The sequence below is a fragment of the Prunus mume genome, linkage group LG7 (genome assembly GCF_029339155.1).
Source record: "Prunus mume cultivar Tortuosa linkage group LG7, ASM2933915v1, whole genome shotgun sequence".
NCBI lineage: Eukaryota > Viridiplantae > Streptophyta > Magnoliopsida > Rosales > Rosaceae > Prunus > Prunus mume.
Genome location: NC_142704.1, coordinates 9,269,982 through 9,289,446, shown reverse-complemented (window position 1 = coordinate 9,289,446; position 19,465 = coordinate 9,269,982). Strand labels below are relative to the sequence as shown.

At 37.2% G+C, this 19,465-nt stretch overlaps 4 protein-coding genes across 9 annotated transcripts; 3 read left to right on the top strand and 1 right to left on the bottom strand.

Moving 5' to 3' along the window:
• Window positions 1-1,324: 1,324 nt before the first annotated feature.
• LOC103338646 (Mitochondrial transcription termination factor family protein) lies at window positions 1,325-3,900 on the bottom strand. 2 transcript variants are annotated; one of them, XM_008241873.3, is made up of 2 exons: window positions 1,977-3,900; window positions 1,325-1,888 (listed from the first exon to the last, which is right to left on the bottom strand). In XM_008241873.3, exon 1 carries the CDS (start codon window positions 3,752-3,754, stop codon window positions 2,387-2,389), a length of 1,368 nt encoding a protein of 455 aa, XP_008240095.2. In that variant the 5' UTR covers window positions 3,755-3,900; the 3' UTR covers window positions 1,325-1,888; window positions 1,977-2,386. The 2 variants fall into 2 exon arrangements, with proteins under 2 accessions (XP_008240095.2, XP_008240096.2); XM_008241874.3 differs by having other exon boundaries at window positions 2,003-3,900.
• An 83-nt stretch (window positions 3,901-3,983) lies between these two features.
• LOC103338649 (RHOMBOID-like protein 12, mitochondrial) lies at window positions 3,984-7,925 on the top strand. 2 transcript variants are annotated; one of them, XM_008241876.2, is made up of 8 exons: window positions 3,984-4,531; window positions 5,911-6,031; window positions 6,242-6,361; window positions 6,532-6,642; window positions 6,836-6,880; window positions 7,030-7,134; window positions 7,217-7,258; window positions 7,615-7,925. In XM_008241876.2, exons 1-8 carry the CDS (start codon window positions 4,128-4,130, stop codon window positions 7,702-7,704), a joined length of 1,038 nt encoding a protein of 345 aa, XP_008240098.1. In that variant the 5' UTR covers window positions 3,984-4,127; the 3' UTR covers window positions 7,705-7,925. The 2 variants fall into 2 exon arrangements, with proteins under 2 accessions (XP_008240098.1, XP_008240099.1); XM_008241877.2 differs by lacking the exon at window positions 6,242-6,361.
• Window positions 7,926-8,116: 191 nt separating this feature from the next.
• LOC103338663 (RHOMBOID-like protein 12, mitochondrial) lies at window positions 8,117-11,395 on the top strand. Of its 4 annotated transcripts, XM_089055792.1 has the most exons (9): window positions 8,643-8,657; window positions 8,787-9,254; window positions 9,343-9,463; window positions 9,588-9,707; window positions 9,952-10,062; window positions 10,306-10,350; window positions 10,522-10,626; window positions 10,709-10,750; window positions 10,877-11,395. In XM_089055792.1, exons 2-9 carry the CDS (start codon window positions 9,247-9,249, stop codon window positions 10,964-10,966), a joined length of 642 nt encoding a protein of 213 aa, XP_088911918.1. In that variant the 5' UTR covers window positions 8,643-8,657; window positions 8,787-9,246; the 3' UTR covers window positions 10,967-11,395. The 4 variants fall into 4 exon arrangements, with proteins under 4 accessions (XP_088911915.1, XP_088911916.1, XP_088911917.1 ...); XM_089055789.1 differs by lacking the exon at window positions 8,787-9,254 and having other exon boundaries at window positions 8,117-8,657; XM_089055791.1 differs by having other exon boundaries at window positions 8,515-9,254.
• A 459-nt stretch (window positions 11,396-11,854) lies between these two features.
• LOC103338650 (uncharacterized) lies at window positions 11,855-18,686 on the top strand. The gene is made up of 11 exons (XM_008241878.3): window positions 11,855-12,305; window positions 12,839-12,988; window positions 13,271-13,438; window positions 14,529-14,681; window positions 14,802-14,954; window positions 15,366-15,530; window positions 15,652-15,822; window positions 17,213-17,399; window positions 17,514-17,727; window positions 17,801-18,002; window positions 18,298-18,686. The coding sequence occupies exons 1-11, from the start codon at window positions 12,104-12,106 to the stop codon at window positions 18,342-18,344; spliced, it is 1,812 nt and encodes a 603-aa protein (XP_008240100.2). The 5' UTR covers window positions 11,855-12,103; the 3' UTR covers window positions 18,345-18,686.
• Window positions 18,687-19,465: the final 779 nt, after the last annotated feature.

Genomic DNA, 19,465 nt, shown 5'->3' with positions numbered 1-19,465 from the left:
TTATTGTATATATGAAATTGCATGCATATATTATAATAAGCAGCTATTTGCTGTTATAATATTCTGCAGATTCCTTGGTGGACGGTAATATGTTTGGTGTGTTTGCCAAATGAGTAGCAGAAATGCAAATTTGAAATCGCATGAGAATTGTTTATTAATTTACTCTCAACATCTTTAGGACGTACTGAGATATGTTTGCTGCACAATAACCCTACAAGCTGGGTTTCTTCTTCTCTGCTGACCACAAGAATAACGTAATGTTATAATTAATACAATAATATGAATTATTGTATAAGATATATGAAGCTAATCGGTAGACAAGACTCAGACATGTAAAAAAGTTTTGACCATGTTGGATAAAGTAATGGAGTATTGTGTAAAAATATTGGATGCTACGTTTGCAGCTGTAATATTCTTCCTAGGTAAACGCATAGATTCCATAACAACATGCAGACAATATTTGCATACATATGATCACTTATGTTGAACAACGTTAAAAAGCTATGTTGATTTATGTACTACTTTTGGGGTCAAATAATTAAAAGGATCTTTCCAGCTCAATTTGGTACCATCTTGGGGAACATTTACTTGCTTTCTAAGCATAGACCAGGTCAATTGCCTACAAGGTTAAAAAGTCTTGTTATGTTGTTAATTAGAAAATTAATACACATAACTGATTAATCTGATGCCACATGGTATCATGCATCTCAATTTGTACATTAGGCCCTAGGGTTTTTGGTATCTGCGATTCTGCATGACATATGATATATATGCAGCCTTGAACTGAGCAACCTATATTAAAAGAAGAGCAACCTATATTAAAAGAAGATCCCTTAAAGCAAAGGACTCACTAAGTGTAGTGGCTTGGAACAATTGTTTCCTTATAAGAGGTTATGAGTTCGAGTCTTACCACCCGTGTAGTGTGTATGAATTTACAATTTAGTATGTTATCGTCATTCTTAATAGGGAAGGTCCAAAAAAAACATCCCTTAACAAAATTATATATATTAAAAGCTGAAGTATTCAAGGTCCATTTATCTTATTTTATCCGTTAATTTGGGTTAAAGGCTTTCCAATAAAACGTATGGGCTTCAATATATAAAGAGGGTCACTGTCGTGGGCTTCAGTTTATCAAGAGACTCACTGTACAACATTCAGTTATAAATAGAGCAACTGTTAAGGCCCATTTAGATTCTGGAAAAGCCATTTGAAAATGCTCAAAGTCCTCTCATAATTTCGAATGGAAGCTGCAAAGTTATTCAATCAATATGATAACGAGTCTTTATCAGGTTTATACGCAGTTAACGGTGATAACAAAGGTAACTTCCTGGCAAAACGAACTTCAACAATCAATTATTGAGACATCACATACATGGAGTTGAGTTTTAAAAAGTCGCAAGGTTGGTAAAACTGTCAAGCTACAAGTGGGTTTGCTACATCAACATTCTGCAAATGCAATGTGTAATAGTTTAGACATGGCTCCAACTGAAAATCGAATCGAATTATATGATCAGCAGCCATCTGTGCAAGAAATGAATCCATGGCAATAATAGCTGCACTCAACCATTCCATCAGCAAGTTCTGGACATCTGTTTGATGCTGTTATGCCTATAACTTCCCTGACTAAGCAAAACATTCAAAGCCCTGCAAATCTATTCAATTCCTCTAAACCCCCAGTTCCTCCTTCAAATGCAAAGCCAGGTTTTCAAGAGGTATCTCGACATCAAAGCTGTTGCATTCCTTATCTTCCTGATATCCCTCGTGATTCATGGACCGTTAACAGCCAATCATGGTAGCCAAATCCAGTAATGTTGATTGAGCTTGTAAAAGTGAACATTATTGTTGTTTGCCCCACTGCTACTAGCTTCTTCATTCTATGTCTTGTCTTCTGTGGCGAAACACATGATTATTAATACAAGTCACAGATCAATTCTGACAATGTAATGCAATCAATAGGAATCAGAAAGCTAAGTTACTTGTAAAAAAATACATATCACATCACCGGATGCTTGGTATGTGCATGTTGTATAATTTTCCTGCCAAAGATACTGGCAGGCAGCCATTCGATCAACTGCCCGTCTATGCAAAAACTGCCGCTTCTTCTCTTTTGAAGTAGTATTGATACAAAGGAAACTGATTCATGTATCAGCAATGCATATCCAGATTTCGATTCACTAAACTAAGTTTTCGCAAAATTTTCTACAAGCATCACAAAAGGCAAGTCGCAAAGCCAAATCATTGTATACCAACAAGTATGCCCTTCATGCAGCAGAAGACACTTCATGCCACCAACAATTATTGCATCCATTCAGATTACAGACGCAACAGGCTACCTGGTGAAATCCTCAACTTGAACGATGAAGAGTTACTCACAATCAGTGCAATACTAACCCAGAGATTCCATAAATAACTTTGTGTTCTTCACATCTTCTTTGGATTCTGGATATCTTTGTGGCTTGAAAAGTTTCCATAGTCCAACAGGATGCCGGCTTTGAACTTTAACATCTCCTGAAAATCTCCCAAACATTTTTGCACAATCCGGATATGGCTTGACATACAGATTATAGAATCTAAGCCTGCTAGGCTTGACCAGACCCTTTAACCCCACCTCATAACCAAGCCCCCCTTTTGATCTCAAATACTCTATCACATTGTGCCGAGGAATTATTTGCTTCTCAAAATTCACACCCAAATACTCTGGAACTTCAACCAAACAACGACTATTGAATTTCATCCTAAGTATTAAAAACTCAATCTTTCTCTCAATCTCCCCCACCTTATATATAATTGACCTTGGTTCCTTCCACAACACCTCAAAAGCCTCTCTACGAATCAACCCATATCTGCACAAGCAGTCGACTCTCAGTTTCACTTCAAACCCAGCTCTAAATTCTCCCTCACTGAAAATCTTCTCCTTGATTGGTACCCTACATTTCAAAGTCCTCAAGAATTCCAAACACTGCGAGAATTCACCCAACTCCATGCTAAGGATTCTTGGCTCTTTAATAATCTCTCTGCTAATCACATCCACACTAAAGCCGAAATCTTTAAACTCATAAAGCAATGGCTTCAGCCTATCTTCAACCCCAAATCCTATAAACCCTGGAAAAGAACGAAGAACCCTATCAATTCCATCCCTTGGAATTCCGATTCCGGCCAAGAATTCGAGTCTCCTTTGAATCTCCTTCCCATTCATCAAAATCACTCCTGGGAAGCCCTCTAAAACCTTACTAACGGTGCCATCAATAAAACCTAAACCCCTCAAAACCTCCACACTCTTAAAAAAACCATCTGGGTCTATCTGAAATCTCTTAGATTGTTCCAAAACACTCTTAATCATCAATGGGGAAGAACTCAAAAGCACAAAATTTGAGAAGCCCATTTCCCATTTCTTGAGGAACTGAAAGTCCAAAACCCCAGGACAGTCACATATCAAAGAAACAAGGGAATTCTGGGGTATTTTGAAGGATAACAGTATAACCAAAGACTTCTCTAATTCCTGTATGTTGGAATTCAATAAAAAGTGATTCTTTGACAGGAAATTGTGAAGCAGAGAAGATGGGAAGCCATACCTTTGGAGCAGAGTGGCGAGGGAAATCTGTTTCCTGTATTGAGATTGCTGTGAAAATCTGGGTTTTATTGGGTTTGTTGAAAAGGATTGGGAACTTTGGTTTGAGAAAGTTGGGTTTCTCTTGGCGGTAAATATCTCTATGAAGCGCGTAACTGTGGTTCTGGTTGAAATCCTTATGGCCATTTGACAATTCTGGGTTGAGCGCCAACTACATGTGTAACCTTCCCACCACCCAAGTCCGTTTACGCAGATAAAAGCCTAAAAAGGGAAAAAATAAGGGGTGAAGTGACAACAAAACGAGTAAGAGAGAAGTTCATGTGATGTTGTATTGGGGTAATACCGTAATTTACTAATCCCTTCCTGGCACATTTAAATTTTTCTTGTATACTGTTCTCAAAAAATTTGCGTACTCTCACATTTCATTTCCATTGATCTCAGGTGCTGAGGTGACTGTCGATACCCTGTTCTCTAAGAAAAAGAAAGGAACTTCCCGAAAACCCACCAAAAGGCAAAACTATTATACCCACCAAAGAGCGCTCTCATCAAAACTTAAAAAATGCAGAGGCTCCTTCGTTTGAAACTAGCTTCAAACCTCCCCAAAAAGCTCTCAAATCCCACCACCACCACGACTACCTCTTCAATCTTCCACTTTCAACCCCACAAAACGCTTTCTCTCACGAAGCCACCCCAAACCCAAAACTACTTTTTTAGCTCCTTTACCGCACACCCCCTTCACCATCATCTTCATTCATGGAGGTCGCAGCACACTCTCACACAAAAAATTAATGGGTTTCTCTTCAACCCATTACTCAAACGGCAATTTTGTATGGGTTTCTCAAATACCCTTTTGAGAGTCTCAAGCAAGAGTCTTTCAGATTTCAGACTTAGCTTTCTCAGAGCCCAATTTCCCAAACAGAGTTTTCGGTTCAACCCAAATTTTACTTCTCCTCGGAGTCCCTGGTAATGTTTTTGTTTTCTGTTGATCGTCGAAGTTATCTGTTTGATTAAGAAATGAAGGAAAGCTAGTAAATTCAATAACGAATTCCTAGTTTTCTTCCGTAAATTCATTTTTGCTATGATTTCTCCACAGCCTTGATGTTTAATCCGTTGTCTTTTTCCTTTCATACTGTGGAATTCCTGGTTAGAATGTGAGAAATTGTTTCTGGTTTAGTTAGGGTTCTTTCGGTTAATTTGAAGTGTCCTTTTGGCTTATGATTTCGTACTTTCACGGTTGATTTGACCAATGAGAAAAAGGTAAAAGTAAATTAATGTGGCTGGAACAGAAAAGGACGACACGTACCCAATTGTGATGGGTTGACCGTACAAATATTTGTATTTACGTACTTCAAGCCATTGCTTGTTTTTATTCTTCACAAAAGCTCCTGCATTTGCAAATGCTCTTGCCACATTTTGAAAGTTGATTGCTGATAACTGCAAACTTCTTCTGCCCACATAGTACAAGAATGCAGTTTGCCATTACATAACATGTGAATAATGACTTTTGTTAATTGTTATTTAGGAAATCAAGAACAAATCTGCTTGTGCAAAGTATTAGTTGTCATACAACATGAGTAGGTGGAATAGTTTGGGGCCTATAATTCCTTTGTATGTGAAAAATTGCCTTTATATTATTTGGGTTATAGAAAATACAATAAAGGTTTCTGTTTTGTGAGTTTAAAGAAATATATTACTTTGCTTGTGGCCAGGTAGTCATTTTCTCCCCTCTGAATTAAGTATTAATTTGAATTTCAGTTTCTGATTCACAATGTTTCTTCTAATTGTGCTATAAGATAAGTACAGTATCAAAATATGTCATCTTAGTATTGAAGGGAAATATATGGACGAGATAGAATATCAACCAACACTGGTCTTCAGGCAGGAGTTCTTAGATTTTCCACCGCTAACTTCCATCTTGATATCTCATTTTTTGTTTTAAAAAAAAAAAAAAATTTCTTTAGGTATTAGAGCAAGATGCTTCGAATCTCATGATGGCTTATCTATGATAGTTTCTGTTGAGAAATTATCTGGACGTATTAAAGCATAGTAGTTATCATAAGCGTTCTACACTACTGTACTACAGCACTACTGCGGAGTGTAGACTCTGCTCATTCGTATCAAATTTTGCCTATGTGCAGTTTCTTTGGTAGTGTTAATCTTCTTCTCTCAACATAATTTTATTTATTTATTTAAAATTCCATTAGCATGTCATAGGGTTCAGTTAGTTCCTTCTCTTGGTTAAGAAATCAGAAAACCCAGGATCCACTTTGCATCCCCAAGTTTCCTGTCTCAATGTATGTAAGTTATCTTCTGCCAGTAACATGATTTTCTCCTATTCACAGGAGATCATGGTTCCGAAGGGTATCTGATGGTGATGTGGTTTTGGGATTGATTATAGCTAATGTTGCTGTTTTTATTTTATGGAGGATTGCAGATCCTAGCTTCATGGCAAAGAATTTTACCGTGAGTCCCTAATTAACTAAATATTGTCAACTTGTCATAAGACTTTTTTGCCTGAGACACCTCTTCGTGGGATCTCTCTTGTTGAGAAATAAAAGATTTTATATTTGAATGTGAATCCATTGGTTTCTTATAAGTAACTCTTTGCAGCTGCTTATTAGTCTAGTGTGTTAGCATTCCATTTTTCACTTCAATTTGATTTTCTGTAACCAGATTTCATTAGACAATGTTACAAGTGGACGTCTGCACACATTGATAACTTCTGCATTCAGTCATATGGATGTTGGCCATATCATTTCTAACATGATTGGATTATATTTTTTTGGGACGAATGTAAGTTGATTTCCTCAGAAGATTTTTTTTTAAAATTTATTAATTTTCTTTTGTTTCGGGGGGAGGGGTTAGAAACAGTACATCATAACGTTGATCACGTCCAATGTATATGAAGTGGTATATTCAATGAGTTTCAATAATCTTTCTTATTTTTTTGGTGCACTGACCAGATTGGAAGAGTTTTTGGGCCTGAATTTTTGCTAAAGTTGTATCTAGCTGGGGCTGTTGGTGGCTCGGTCTGTTTCTTGGTGCACAAAGCCTACATGGCCGCGTCATCGAAGGTAAAATGATACTCAGCTTATGTGATACAACCATTTTCAAGGATAAAGTTATATAATTCATTGCTTTTATCAAGATGATAATCGACAGATCAACTTTTTCACAAGAAAATGCAAGTAATCAGAGAATGGAAACTCCTGGATGGTTATGTGAATATACAGTCTTGAGTATTTGATCACAATCTGCTGTTTGCAGGGCCGGCAACCATGGAACATGGACCCATCAAAAATACCGGGACTGGTATGCTTTCAGAAACTCTTTACATGCTGTGCTCCTTACTTTTACGGATTGTTTGACTAAGAGTTGAGAATTTTACTCAGGGTTGTTATCTAGATGAAATTTCTTGACCTTTAATTCGTTTCAGTGTTGTGTGTGTTTGTGACATTTAGGGCGCAAGCGGGGCTGTTAATGCTATCATGTTGCTTGATATATTCCTCTTCCCAAAATCTACCCTCTACTTGGAGTTTATCATACCAGTTCCCGCCATCCTGCTGGTAAGTTTGATCTATGTTAGGTGATTGGTTGAGGCTATTAAGAAAATCCTTGAAAACTAACCTCTTCTTTTTTCCATTTTAGGGGATCTTTCTAATTGGGAAAGATGTCTTGAGGATAATAGAGGTACGTTGATTATCTTCCGGTTTTCAAATTTCATTTTGTGTCTCTGTTCATGGTGCATGTCTGGTGTTTACATTGGGCTTGAAACAGGAGTAGGAGTTGAGTCATGGTTATCCTCACTCGATGGTTTTCAGCCAATCGATGATTTCACAGTTCGACCTTGTTTATTGTGCTTGTTTTTATTTTCTGCAAGCATTATCCTTCGAGTGATGTAATGGAGCCAAGTTGGAACCATGTGCAAACTGTCATTCATATAACTGAATGATTTGGAACTCCAAAATTGTCTTTCTGATGCCATCAAATCAATGTTATTGTTATTTTCCAGTCAATTTAATGGTAACATTATTTTGTTATTGTAGGGAGACAGTCATATCTCAGGAGCTGCACACTTGGGGGGTGCTGCAGTTGCAGCCATAGCCTGGGCACGGCTTCGGAAGGGGCGTTTTTGAATTTCGCAACGACTCTGCAGATTACACAACACTAGGAAACTAAGATAGTCCACCATATTAGCCAGTACCTTCCAGCTGGTTGTTCTCCTGATTTGAATTTAGCTTATTATCCATTGATACAGACTTGACAACCTTTCTGAACTCATCTCAATTAGAAATTCTGATGATTCAAACACGTTAAACGATCTTTGTTGAGGAAAAGTAGTATCATGTTACACAAATTGAATATCTTTGTGTATGGTATGCGAATCACAACTCAACAAGTTATCTTTGTACTGCCCAAATCAAGGTTTCCCAAGATTAGCTAGCTATTTACAGAATGGGGAAGGACTTAAAAGCAATTGGGGTAATACCGTAATTTAGTCACTCCCAAGTTACTTTCTTTTTCTTCTTCCCAAATTTAAACCTGTGTGCATACTTTCACATTTCCATTGATCTCAGTTGCCGAGGGACTGAAGCTACCTTGTTATCTAAGAAAAAGGAAGGAACTTTTCCAAAAACCCACCAAAGGCCAAAAAACCATAGTACTCACTGAATAACGCTTTCATCAAAACTTCAAAAATGCAGAGGCTTCTTTCTTTGAAACTAGCCTCAAACCTCCCCAAAAACCTCCCAAACTCCTCCACTACCTCTTCACTCTTCCACTTCCAACCTCACAACACGCTTTCTCTCACCAAACCACCCCAAACTCAAAGCTATTTCTTTAGCTCCTTTCCTGCACACCCGATTCACCATCTTCCTCATTCATGGACGTTTCAGCACACTCTCACACAAAAAATCCATGGGTTTCTCTCCAACCCATTACTCAAACGGCACTTTTTTTTGGGTTTCCCAAATACCCTGGTGAGAGTCTCAAGCAAGAGTCTTTCATCAGAGTTCAAACCTGCTGGTCTTTTCAGAGCCCAAATTCGCCAACACATTTTTAAGTTCAGCCCAAATCAGAGTCCCTCATGGTAAAAGTTTTCTGTTCATGTCGAAGTTATCAGTTTGATTAAGAAAATGAAGGAAAAGCTAGTAAATTCAACGACGATTTCCTAGTTTTCTTCCGTAAACTCATTTTCCCTATGATTTCTTCTCCTCAGCCTTAACGTTTGATCTGTTTTTTTCTTCTTCCACATTGTGGAATTCCTGGTTAGAATGTGATAAGTTGTTTGTTTGAAATTTCCTTTTGGTTTGCATTTTCACGGTTGTTTGTTTTTGACCAATGAGCAAAAGTAAGTGTGCCTGCAACAGGTCAGGGAAGGACGACACGTATCCAATTGTGACTGGCTGACCGTACAAATATTTCCATTTACGTGCTTCAAGCCATTGCTTGCTTTTATTCATCACAAAAGCTCCTGCATTCTTGACTGCAAATGCTCTTGCTTGGCATTTCAAAAGTTGATAACTGCAAAACATCTTCTGCCCACACAAATTACAATAATAACATTTGAAAAATAGTGACTTTTGTTAACTGTTATTTAGGAACTCGTCAAGAACAAATTTGCTTGTGCAAAGTATCAGTTGTCATATAATTAACATGAGCAGGATGAACAGTCTAATATGCCTTCGTATGTGAAAAATTGTCTTCAGATCATTTGTGTTCCTATTTCAATGTATGTAGGCTATTTTCTGTCAGTAATGTTTTCCTCTTTGCAGGAGATCATGGTTCCGAAGGGCATCCGAGCGTGAGGTGGTTATGGGATTGATTATAGCTAATGTTGCCGTGTTTATTTTATGGAGGATTGCAGATGATAGCTTCATGGAGAAGAATTTTACCGTGAGTCCCTCAGTTTGAAATTAAATTATAACATAATGTTGTCAACTTGTCATATGACGTTATTTCTATAACATGATTTCATTTACTTCAATTTCGTAATTTGTTGATTTTCTTCTGTAACCAGATTTCATTAGACAATTTTACAAGTGGACGTTTGCACACATTGATAACTTGTGCATTCAGTCATATCGATGCTGGGCATATCACTTCGAACATGCTTGGACTATATGTTTATGGGATGCATGTAAGCTAATTTTCTCTGAAGCTTTTTTTTTTTCCTAGTAATTTTCTTTTTGGGGGAGAGGGAGGGGGTGGAGACACGTATATATCATAAACTGGTACTGTAAGGTATTAAATTTTGTTTTGGAATATCATTCAGGTGGACAATAATAATATATCATGAAATTGGTCTCTTCCATGATTTATATATAGTGATATATTCAATCAGTTTTACAATCTTTCTCTCTTTTAAATGGTGCACTGATCAGATTGGAAGAAATTTTGGGCCCGAATTTTTTTTAAAGTTGTATCTAGCTGGGGCTGTTGGTGGCTCGGTCTTCTTCTTGGTGCACAAAGCCTACCTGGCTGCGTCATCGAAGGTAAACTGATACCCAGCTTATGTGATACATCCATGTTAGGATATAAAGTTGCATAGGTCATTGCTTTGCATATATTGCTCATGCTATCCTCAAAATTATAATCGAAAGATCAATTGTTCTTGTTTACAAGAAAATGCAAGTAACTTTTATATTGAACGTACAATTTAGAGAATGGTAAGTCCTGGATGGTTTTGTGAATATACAGTTTTGAGTATTTTATGGTATGTAATATGCTGTTTGCAGGGCGGACAACCGATGAAGAAGGACCCATCAAAGATACCGGGACTGGTATGCTTCAGAAACTGTTTACATGTTGTGGTCCTTACTTTTCTCAACAAAACAAGGACAGAGGAAAACATATTCCTTGGTGTTCATTTGCCCAACAAATCTGAACAACAGCTAGCCTAGAAAATGAACTCTAATTCATTTCACTGTTGTGTGCGTTTGTGTGACATGTAGGGCGCAAGTGGGGCGGTTACTGCGATCATGTTGCTTGATATATTCCTCTTCCCAAAATCTACCATCTACATGGAGTTTATCATACCAGTTCCTGCCATGCTGATGGTAAGTTTGTTTCATCAGGTGATTGGTTGAGGCTATTATTAAGCAAATCCTTGAAATCTTACCTCTCCTTTTTCCATTTTAGGGGATCTATATGATTGCGAAAGATCTCATGAGGATAATACTGGTATATTATTTGGTTCTCTTCCTGTTTTCACATTTCTTTGGTGTTTATGTTATTTGGTTATCAAACCAGTGTCACTGTGATTTTCTAGTAAATAAATTTAGTGGTAACATTATTTTGTTATTGCAGGGAGACCAACATATCTCAGGATCTGCGCACTTGGGGGGTGCTGCAGTTGCAGCCATAGCCTGGGCTCGAATTCGGAGGGGACGTTTCTGAACTTTGTACCAGCTCTGCAGATTTCATACCAACAACATTAGGAAACTATGCTAATTAACTATCAGTCAGTGCCTTCCAGTTGGTTGTTCTCCTGGTTGAAATTAGCTTATCATCCATTGATTTGATACAGACTTCATAACTGTCCTAATCCCCATCTTAATGTGAAATTCTGATGATTCAAAATCAAACACATTTAAGGATCGTTCTTTTGTTGAGGGAACTCTCTGGTATGTGAGTCAGAACTCAACAAGCTATCTTGTAGTAGTGACTCTGTGGTATGTTGTAGATGTTTGTGAACAGTTGACTGTTGATTGGTGGGTCTTGTTTTGTATTCTATAGCAAGGTCACACTAATATTCTCTGGAATAAAAGAGAATGCTATCTTCTACGTATAGCCCTGACAAGTTTCTTTGTGGGCTTCCTTCTCAAACCCCATCTTTGTAATTGTACACAAGAAACTTGTCAGAATTATAGTACAAGGCCCATGCGCTATTGGCCTCAAATCCCAAAACTTAAACGATCACTTCTGTTGATATCAAATCGTAAATCTAATGTGACATGTAACGTGTCCACCCAAAAAAAAAAAAAAAAACCAAATTTGTGTTCCAAGCGTAAATGGAATAAAAGCAAAATTTTACCTTTGATTCTTTTATTTTCCTAATAAAGAACGACGTCGGACCTTATATAACAAACCCATCGATGATACCCAAGTTTCAATGTACGTGCATGAAATACAAATGGAGTGGAGACATATAACGTGTCATTGACTAGTTTTTTTCTCTAACAAAGGCAATTTTGCTGAAGTTTATCATGTATCATTTTTTTATGGGTATATGCATAAATTTATTATTTTAGTTTTTAATTTAATTTTTATCAAATAATAATAAATCCCCAAATCACCTCCCTAGTGAACACATTTTTCTCTCATTTCCCAAAGAACAGCATTTATCTCTCTTGTTTTGGACCCTCTGTTTTATTATTTTAATGATTTATTTCCTTATTTGCATGAACTCAATAAAATCAATTCAAACACAGAAAACCCCGATTAAAAAAAAACATCATCTTTGTAATTCAACATCTTTCACTTTTTCGCATTTTCTACCAACTGGGTATCTCTCCCCCGGTTGTTACCCAGAAAATGAGGTGGGAAAGGGTTCAGCTACAGCCCAAACAAGCTCACCAGCAACAGCAGCAACAAGAATTGTTGTGTGAGATATCTGGGCCAGGGAAGAGGTGGGGGCACACCTGCAACGCCATTAAAGAAGGGAGGTTGCTATATGTCTTTGGGGGTTATGGCAAAGATAACTGTCAGACCAACCAAGTTCACGTTTTCGACACTGGTGGGTCTTCCACAAAAGCGAAAAAAATTTCCCAAGATTTTTGCGTTATTTATCTATTTCCATTTTTTTCTATGGGTTTTTGTAATCTTGGTTTTGCCTTATTGCTTGAAATTTTTCTGGGACAAAGTTTGAATTTTTCTGATATACCCTGTAGATTAGCCCATGCGGGTAGTGGGCTTGTAATTAGGGTTTTTGTTGGGTTTAATTTGTTAAATTTTTCATGGGTCTTCTTGTTTGGAATCAATGCTGTGATGGGTTTCTGCAACAATACTTGCGTAGACGCTTAATGAATATGCTAGTGAACTTTGATTTTAGGGGTTTCATTTGTTAACTCCTAAAGTTGTTTTCTTTTTTGGTTTTTTGTTTGGTTATACAATTTCGAATAGTGCTTCCTGTGAGCTCTTTACTTTCATTTTGAATTCTGTTCTAGATGTTAACAGACTAGCACTTTGCATTTGCCTGTGTGTTATTGCATTTTATATGGAGGTAGTTTTGAAATCGTTCAATCTCTCATTCTGAATTGCTGACTGCAGCTACGCATACATGGAGTCAGCCGGTGATAAAAGGAACCCCTCCAACTCCAAGGGACAGCCACAGCTGTACCGCCGTTGGTGATAATCTCTTCGTTTTTGGGGGTACAGATGGGATGAACCCTCTCAAGGATTTGCATATATTAGACACCTGTGAGTGAATTTCTCTCTTCTCTCTTTGCTTTTTTACTGGCTAGCTTTTCTAGTGTGCTCACCCTTGGATTTATCTACACAGTATCAGTTGACTAATGCTATATTATTATGGGTCCAGTAATTCAATCAGATGATTATACGTCCAGGGTGACAATTAACTTATTTTGAAACCAGATATAATCTTTCCATTTACTGGCACCATTACTGTTTAGGGCTGTATCAAATTCTTTATAACTGTAATTACCACCAATGTGCTCACTTATGTTTTTAATGTTTGTGTAGCTTCACATACATGGATATCTCCAAGTTTAAGAGGCGACGGACCGGAGGCACGAGAGGGTCATAGTGCAGCCCTTGTTGGGAAACGGCTTTTTATATTTGGTGGCTGTGGAAAATCATCTATTAATAGCGATGAAGTGTACTACAATGATCTTTACATTTTGAATACAGGTGAGTTTCAATATAAGGTTAGTTTATTGATCACTTTGGTGAAGATTGGCTTGAATGAATTTTATGACACTTTTGTGTGCAAACAATTATCATGCAATTGACTGGACTACTCACATGGATATTATGAGTTTACTTATTTGATCCCACTTGCCTAAGGAACTACAAATGAGGGACAGTGAGCAACTAGATTATAATAGCTGTGGGATTAATCCAATGACACGTAGTCTTATTAACTACCCATTTTGTCTTCAGTCTGCAACCCATTTTAGTTTTGACCTGCAAAGAGGAATAAATGGGTTATGCTGATTCCTTATCCAGCCATCTCTCTCCGCCATCCCCTTTCTCTCTCTAGCTCTCTCTCTCTCTCTCTCTGGTTTAAAGCAGATTTATTCAACTTATTACCTTCCATTTCTATTTAATTAAAAGTTGGCGTTTGGACAAAGGTTCAGATTGGGTAAATTACAGGCTGTGGATTGTGAATCCAAAGAAAAATTACATCAATCTGTCCTTTGGTCTTTCTTAGGTCGAATTGATTTGAAAATTTAATAGATATTTTAAGTTGAGAGAGAGAGAGAGAGAGAGAGAGAAAGAGATAGCTAGGGAGAGGGTTAGAGAGAGAGAAAGTGGATGAGGGAGAGAGATGACTGGATGAGAAGCTGCAAAACACGTTTATTCATCTTAGTGGGTCAAAACTAAATGGCTTTGCTGAATGGTTTTATTGAAGCCAAAATGGTACCTGTGAGGTCTTAAGTGCATAGAAATATATGCCATTGGTTCTATCCTACGGCTTTTATGAACTAGTTGTTCAACATCCCTTGCTTTTAGTCCCTTTGGTGAGCGGATTGATATCTTATTTAGCATAAGTTGTTTGGATAGCATGTGGACCTTCCTAGGGTATGAAGTTGTTGGTGTGCTCTTCATTGAAGTCTATAAGTATTTTGTCTTTGTAGACTCTAGACTGGGAGGAAGGAGGGAGTGAGTATTGTGAGCGTAGGACATCACATTCAGTTTTTATTTTGGCTTGGAGTCACTGATTGATAAAGATAGCACATAATACGTGGTTTACTTCTTTTGTTCTCTTATCTTGTAGAGACGTTTGTATGGAAACATGCTACAACATCAGGCAACCCACCATCTCCACGTGATAGCCACACTTGTTCATCTTGGAAGAACAAAATAATTGTGATTGGTGGTGAAGATGGGCATGATTACTATTTATCCGATGTCCATATCCTTGATGCAGGTATCATAATTTTCTTAAATGACCATTTACAGTTATGTATAATAAAAAATTGTTACATTGGTTATACCTCACTTGTTGATAATATACTTTCTATATTTCTGGAATTTTGTACTTCATTAGATACTCTAATGTGGAGGGAGCTGAACACTTCAGGCCAGCTTTTGCCACCCCGAGCTGGTCATTCAACTGTTGCTTTTGGGAAGAATTTATTTGTTTTTGGGGGATTCACAGATGCCCAAAATCTATACAATGACCTCCACATGCTTGATGTTGGTACGTATCAAGTACTTATCTGAAACATATTCATGTCATTCCGCCACAAACGAGAGAGAGAGAATTCTGTTTTCTTTGAAACATATTCATTCCACATGCACAAGAATGTGAAACATTTTAGGTGATGGTTGACGTCAACCGTCTGTGTCACAATTATATGTAGTTCTCTTATTTGAACTACCAGCTTGATATTTGACATTGGATTTCTAAAGTGAGAGTCACAACATGCATGCCATGGTTCCTTTGGGTTACTTGCTTTTATGAATGGTTTCAGTCTTCTGAGCAACCTTTTTATCTATCCACCTTGGTCTACATGTACTTTATGTTATAGCTTCTTACTTTCTTCCCAGTGGCTTAATGTTTGTGGAATTGTATGATTAATGATACCCACTTCTATCCCAATTGGTACAGATACTGGTGTATGGACCAAGGTGATAACTGCAGGTGATGGGCCTTCTGCTAGATTTTCTGTTGCTGGGGACTGCTTGGATCCTGTGAAGGGAGGTGTACTTGTGTTTATTGGTGGTTGCAATAAAATTCTTGAGGCACTGGATGACATGTATTACTTATACACAGGTTAAGTATTATCTTTTCATTTTTTTCCCTGAATTATTTGGATTATTTTGTTACAGTAAATATTTATCTGTGTTTGAAATCTGATAAAGTCTTACTGACCTGATATAATTTCTAATTTTAGGACTTACCAGGGAGAGTGAACGGAGGCTAGAGAAATTATCTTTGAGGAAGCAATTAAAGCTAAAGTGCCAAGAGCAAAATCTCACTTCTTTTCACGACAAGCCTCTTGTTAACGTTGGAACTGGTGCAGATATGAGGCAACCCATGACAGTTCCATTTTATGCCCAACCATGTAAGTATTACTGATCTAGATACAGATTCCCCTGTTTTCTCTGGGCATCAACGTGTACATATTGCAAAAAGAATCATAATCACATGTCTAAAAGGAATTTGTTCCTGTAATACATCATGCTGATGTAGTGGTTTCCTTTCTTCGGTGCATCAGGATCTAGAACCTTTCCTTTCTTTCTTCCAAGTGGTGAGAAAATGAAAGGGGTGGTTGGTTTGTAGATTTTCTATTCATGTTTATCTGCTTTTGAAGTCTCGTTAGAAGTTCAATGTTTTTCTTTGTCCTGCAAAATTTCTCATGACTATTTAGGGGAACTGCATGAGATCAAGCCCCCTTACACCCTGTGGTGTTTTTTCGGTGGAGTATCCCCTATGGTTTTTTATTTTATTCAAATTTGCAAACTTCTAAGTCATTTAAAAGCAGGTAAATTGTCTGATCCTAGGAAAGTTGTCATTCTAAGGTCACTATCCAGTATTCTAACTCCATGGAAACACGTTTCCAGAGAGTGCTATCATTTGTATGTGTTTTGATTTCATTAGCTTCTGTGTGCACGTATGTTTAAAGTATATTTACTTTGTCTCAATGTTATCCTACAAGTGAAGGATTTACTCGGCTACCATAGGATTCTGGGCTATTGCACTGAACCGGCTACACATTTAGTCTTTTAACCACTTCAAAGGGCCAATAAAGGATATGCCCTCCACTGTTCTATAATATAGATTCTCAGCTAATAAAAGAACAAAGTTTATCAATGGACAAGGAAATAAGGATTTAGGTTATTATAGTATTATATATGCAATCCAAGGGTGTTAGTTTAACCGTTACCTGCAGCTTTACTAGCCATGGCCAAAGTGGTCTTGATGCTTAAGTTTTTTTACCTTGAATGGAAGCTGGAAAGCTTGCCATTTGATTTCTTGTTCTCTTGTCTATTCAATCTCCCTTTGAGTGAACCATTGAAATTCTGAGGTAGAATAAGCCGTTGGATTCTGCAAAAAACAAGTTATGGGTGCAGCAGAAGAACTGTTTGGTGAAATCAAATTTACTGATGGGTAGGCCCTTGGCTTCTTCATTTTTAACTCGTGTCTATATGATTAACATTCTCTAATTGTCAATCCTGATTTTTTTAGATACTACTTTTAAGGGCTGTGTTGAACCAGTAATGCTGTATGTTGAATTGCTGCGAGTATCTGTGTACCTCCATTTGAGGTTTATATTTTAGGTTACCTACTTGCATGAGTTAGCACCTTCTAAATTTGTTTGTGCTGGACTGATATGTAAGATTCAGCTGCATTGTTAGGGAGTAAAGTACTAGTTGCAGTGGACTTTTATTGGTTAATTATGTACTAGACTTAATTTGGCGACTACCTCAAAAGATCTAGTGCTATGACTGCAGGTAGACAGAATATCCCATTGAATCAATCCCAGCTTCTTCTGGGAAAGAAGACATTTCAAGCAAAGGTTACTGAAAAACTTTTTGATGGATATACGATTGAAACTGTCATTGATGGAAAGCCTCTTCGTGGTATCTTGTTTTCCAACAAGCCAGACATTCACAACATAACTACTCCTAATTCCAGCAGGTAAGAATATGGTCAATTTTATGCTTAATATTACTATTCTTTCGAACATCAATCATTGTACCACATTTTCATAGAATGTTTTGTTTAACTTTGATAATGTAATTCCTGAATCAGGAAGCGGGCTGCCAGCGAAGCTGGTGGTTTAATGTCAAATGGTGATTACAACAGCAAATCAAAAACTTCTAGGAACGTCAGGCAAGAGACGGTAGATCACGTACAGGCAGATAATGTTCATGGCAAGGAGTCTGTATCACATGAGCAGACAGAAGCTGCTGCAGTGTCCGTTTCTAAGGATCAAGCATATTCTGATGCTTCTCACCTGCATAAGGTCAGATCTTTCTTTCCCTTGTATTATACATATATCTATGTAGTTTGCATTTAAACTCTGGAATCTTATGCAGGTTAGTGGAAAACCTGATCAGTCAGTGACTCCATTGAAACTGGGTGATAATCAGACAAATGATGCTTCAAGCTTTAACACTGAAGTTGTGGGAGAAGACAGGAGTCACAGGACAACTGATGCACCAAATTTTGACTCTGAAGTTATGAAGGAAAATTTGTCTGCCACAGAAAATACGACTGTCAGCTCTTCCCGAAACCAAGGTAGGAATGTAATGAGTATTCTATTACTTAATTGGCTTTGCTACGGGCTCATCAGCATTGATGCATATGCTACTATAGTGAATTGTTTGAAAGCAATGAAGGAGACTTAAATGCAGATACTGTCAGAAACAAATTTTTATGTCTTTGCTTTTTGTAGGTTTTTCCCTCCCCAAATTTGTATCTCCACTTTTTGTAGATTTTAACCTAATGTATTTTGAGCTGGTTCCTCATTTAAACTCATGTGTGCTTGAAGATAAGTGATGAGCTGATTGGCTGTCCAATTTTGTGATGACAGATGGCAGGAAACTAACTGAAGGACACAGTGAAGCAACATCTGTTTGAAAAAGTGTGGTTGAGGAATGCTTCTGAACATAACCCAAAACGAAAAACCACCGGCTATTTGTACATTCATCATCTCAAGGTGATCATAGATGCATATGACAGGGGATATACAGAATTTTCCAACTCTTGTGATCTGCCACCTCCTAACAGTCCTAGGTCAAAAATTCTAGTTTTATGTAGTTCACATCTAAACCTGGTGGATTATTGATTAGTTGCTATTTCAAACTGAACAGCTTCATACATTATGGGAAAAATATTTTGCTTATCAGAATTTGGTGACTCTTATAGGTATTGCTTCCCTTTTTTCAGCAAAAGAATGAATGGCAATTGCAGTTATCCACATTCTTCTGCTGGCTCTATCTCCCATGAGATGAAAAAGATGTCTTAAATTTACTTCTCTTGTGATCTTTTGCAATCTTCGTTCTGATGGAAATGAATACCTAGAAAATTTTCTCTGGCTGTATTTTGGTACTTTTTTTCGGGGATGAATTTTTCTTTGAAGGTTCCAGTTTAATACATTTGATGCTGGGTCTAGTTTATCAATCTCTTAAACTATTGGGGAAAAAAAAATTATCTTTTAACCTTAAGAAGTGTCATTTTATGTAAAGTAATCTGTGTAAAGCATTACATTTATGTTTGATTCGATTAAAAAAAAGCATTTTATGGGTGATGGATGACGGGGAAGAAGAGTATTTAACCCAAAAAGAAAACTGTGAGCCGTTGACACCCCAAAAAAAAAATCTTCCTCATCACTTTGCCTCCTATAGAGCAGTCACTAATGCCTTTTACAATGTACTCCCTTCCTCTATAGTAGTTTAGACTATCGTTTTCTCTCTAGTAGTTTAGCCTATCGTTTGTATTAAAAAAAAGTTAAGAGTAATATTATTATTTTGAATTGAATACCAAAACAGTCCCTGTGTTTTTACCTTATTCGCCAATTCGGTCATTGTAGCCAGTCATTAGCCAATTTAGTTCTTCTGTCTATATCCGTGAGTCAATGTAATCATGTTCATCCTGGTTTCCCATTGAAAAACTGACTGCAAAATCCAATTGGTTACAAATTACAATAATAAAGGGATCAATAATAGAAAAGTAAGATTAACAAAAATGCTGTTAAATGA

Excerpts from the sequence above, each read along its gene's own strand:
- LOC103338646 (XM_008241873.3), bottom strand. The coding sequence starts at position 3,754 with ATGGCCATAAGGATTTCAACCAGAACCACAGTTACGCGCTTCATAGAG.
- LOC103338649 (XM_008241876.2), top strand. The coding sequence starts at position 4,128 with ATGCAGAGGCTCCTTCGTTTGAAACTAGCTTCAAACCTCCCCAAAAAG. Across the intron at positions 6,362-6,531 it reads TATATTTTTTTGGGACGAAT|ATTGGAAGAGTTTTTGGGCC; the intron begins GTAAGTTGATTT and ends TGCACTGACCAG. Across the intron at positions 6,881-7,029 it reads CATCAAAAATACCGGGACTG|GGCGCAAGCGGGGCTGTTAA; the intron begins GTATGCTTTCAG and ends TGTGACATTTAG.
- LOC103338663 (XM_089055789.1), top strand. The coding sequence starts at position 8,266 with ATGCAGAGGCTTCTTTCTTTGAAACTAGCCTCAAACCTCCCCAAAAAC. Across the intron at positions 10,351-10,521 it reads CATCAAAGATACCGGGACTG|GGCGCAAGTGGGGCGGTTAC; the intron begins GTATGCTTCAGA and ends TGTGACATGTAG. Across the intron at positions 10,627-10,708 it reads CAGTTCCTGCCATGCTGATG|GGGATCTATATGATTGCGAA; the intron begins GTAAGTTTGTTT and ends TTTCCATTTTAG.
- LOC103338650 (XM_008241878.3), top strand. The coding sequence starts at position 12,104 with ATGAGGTGGGAAAGGGTTCAGCTACAGCCCAAACAAGCTCACCAGCAA. Across the intron at positions 13,439-14,528 it reads TCTTTACATTTTGAATACAG|AGACGTTTGTATGGAAACAT; the intron begins GTGAGTTTCAAT and ends CTTATCTTGTAG. Across the intron at positions 14,682-14,801 it reads TGTCCATATCCTTGATGCAG|ATACTCTAATGTGGAGGGAG; the intron begins GTATCATAATTT and ends GTACTTCATTAG.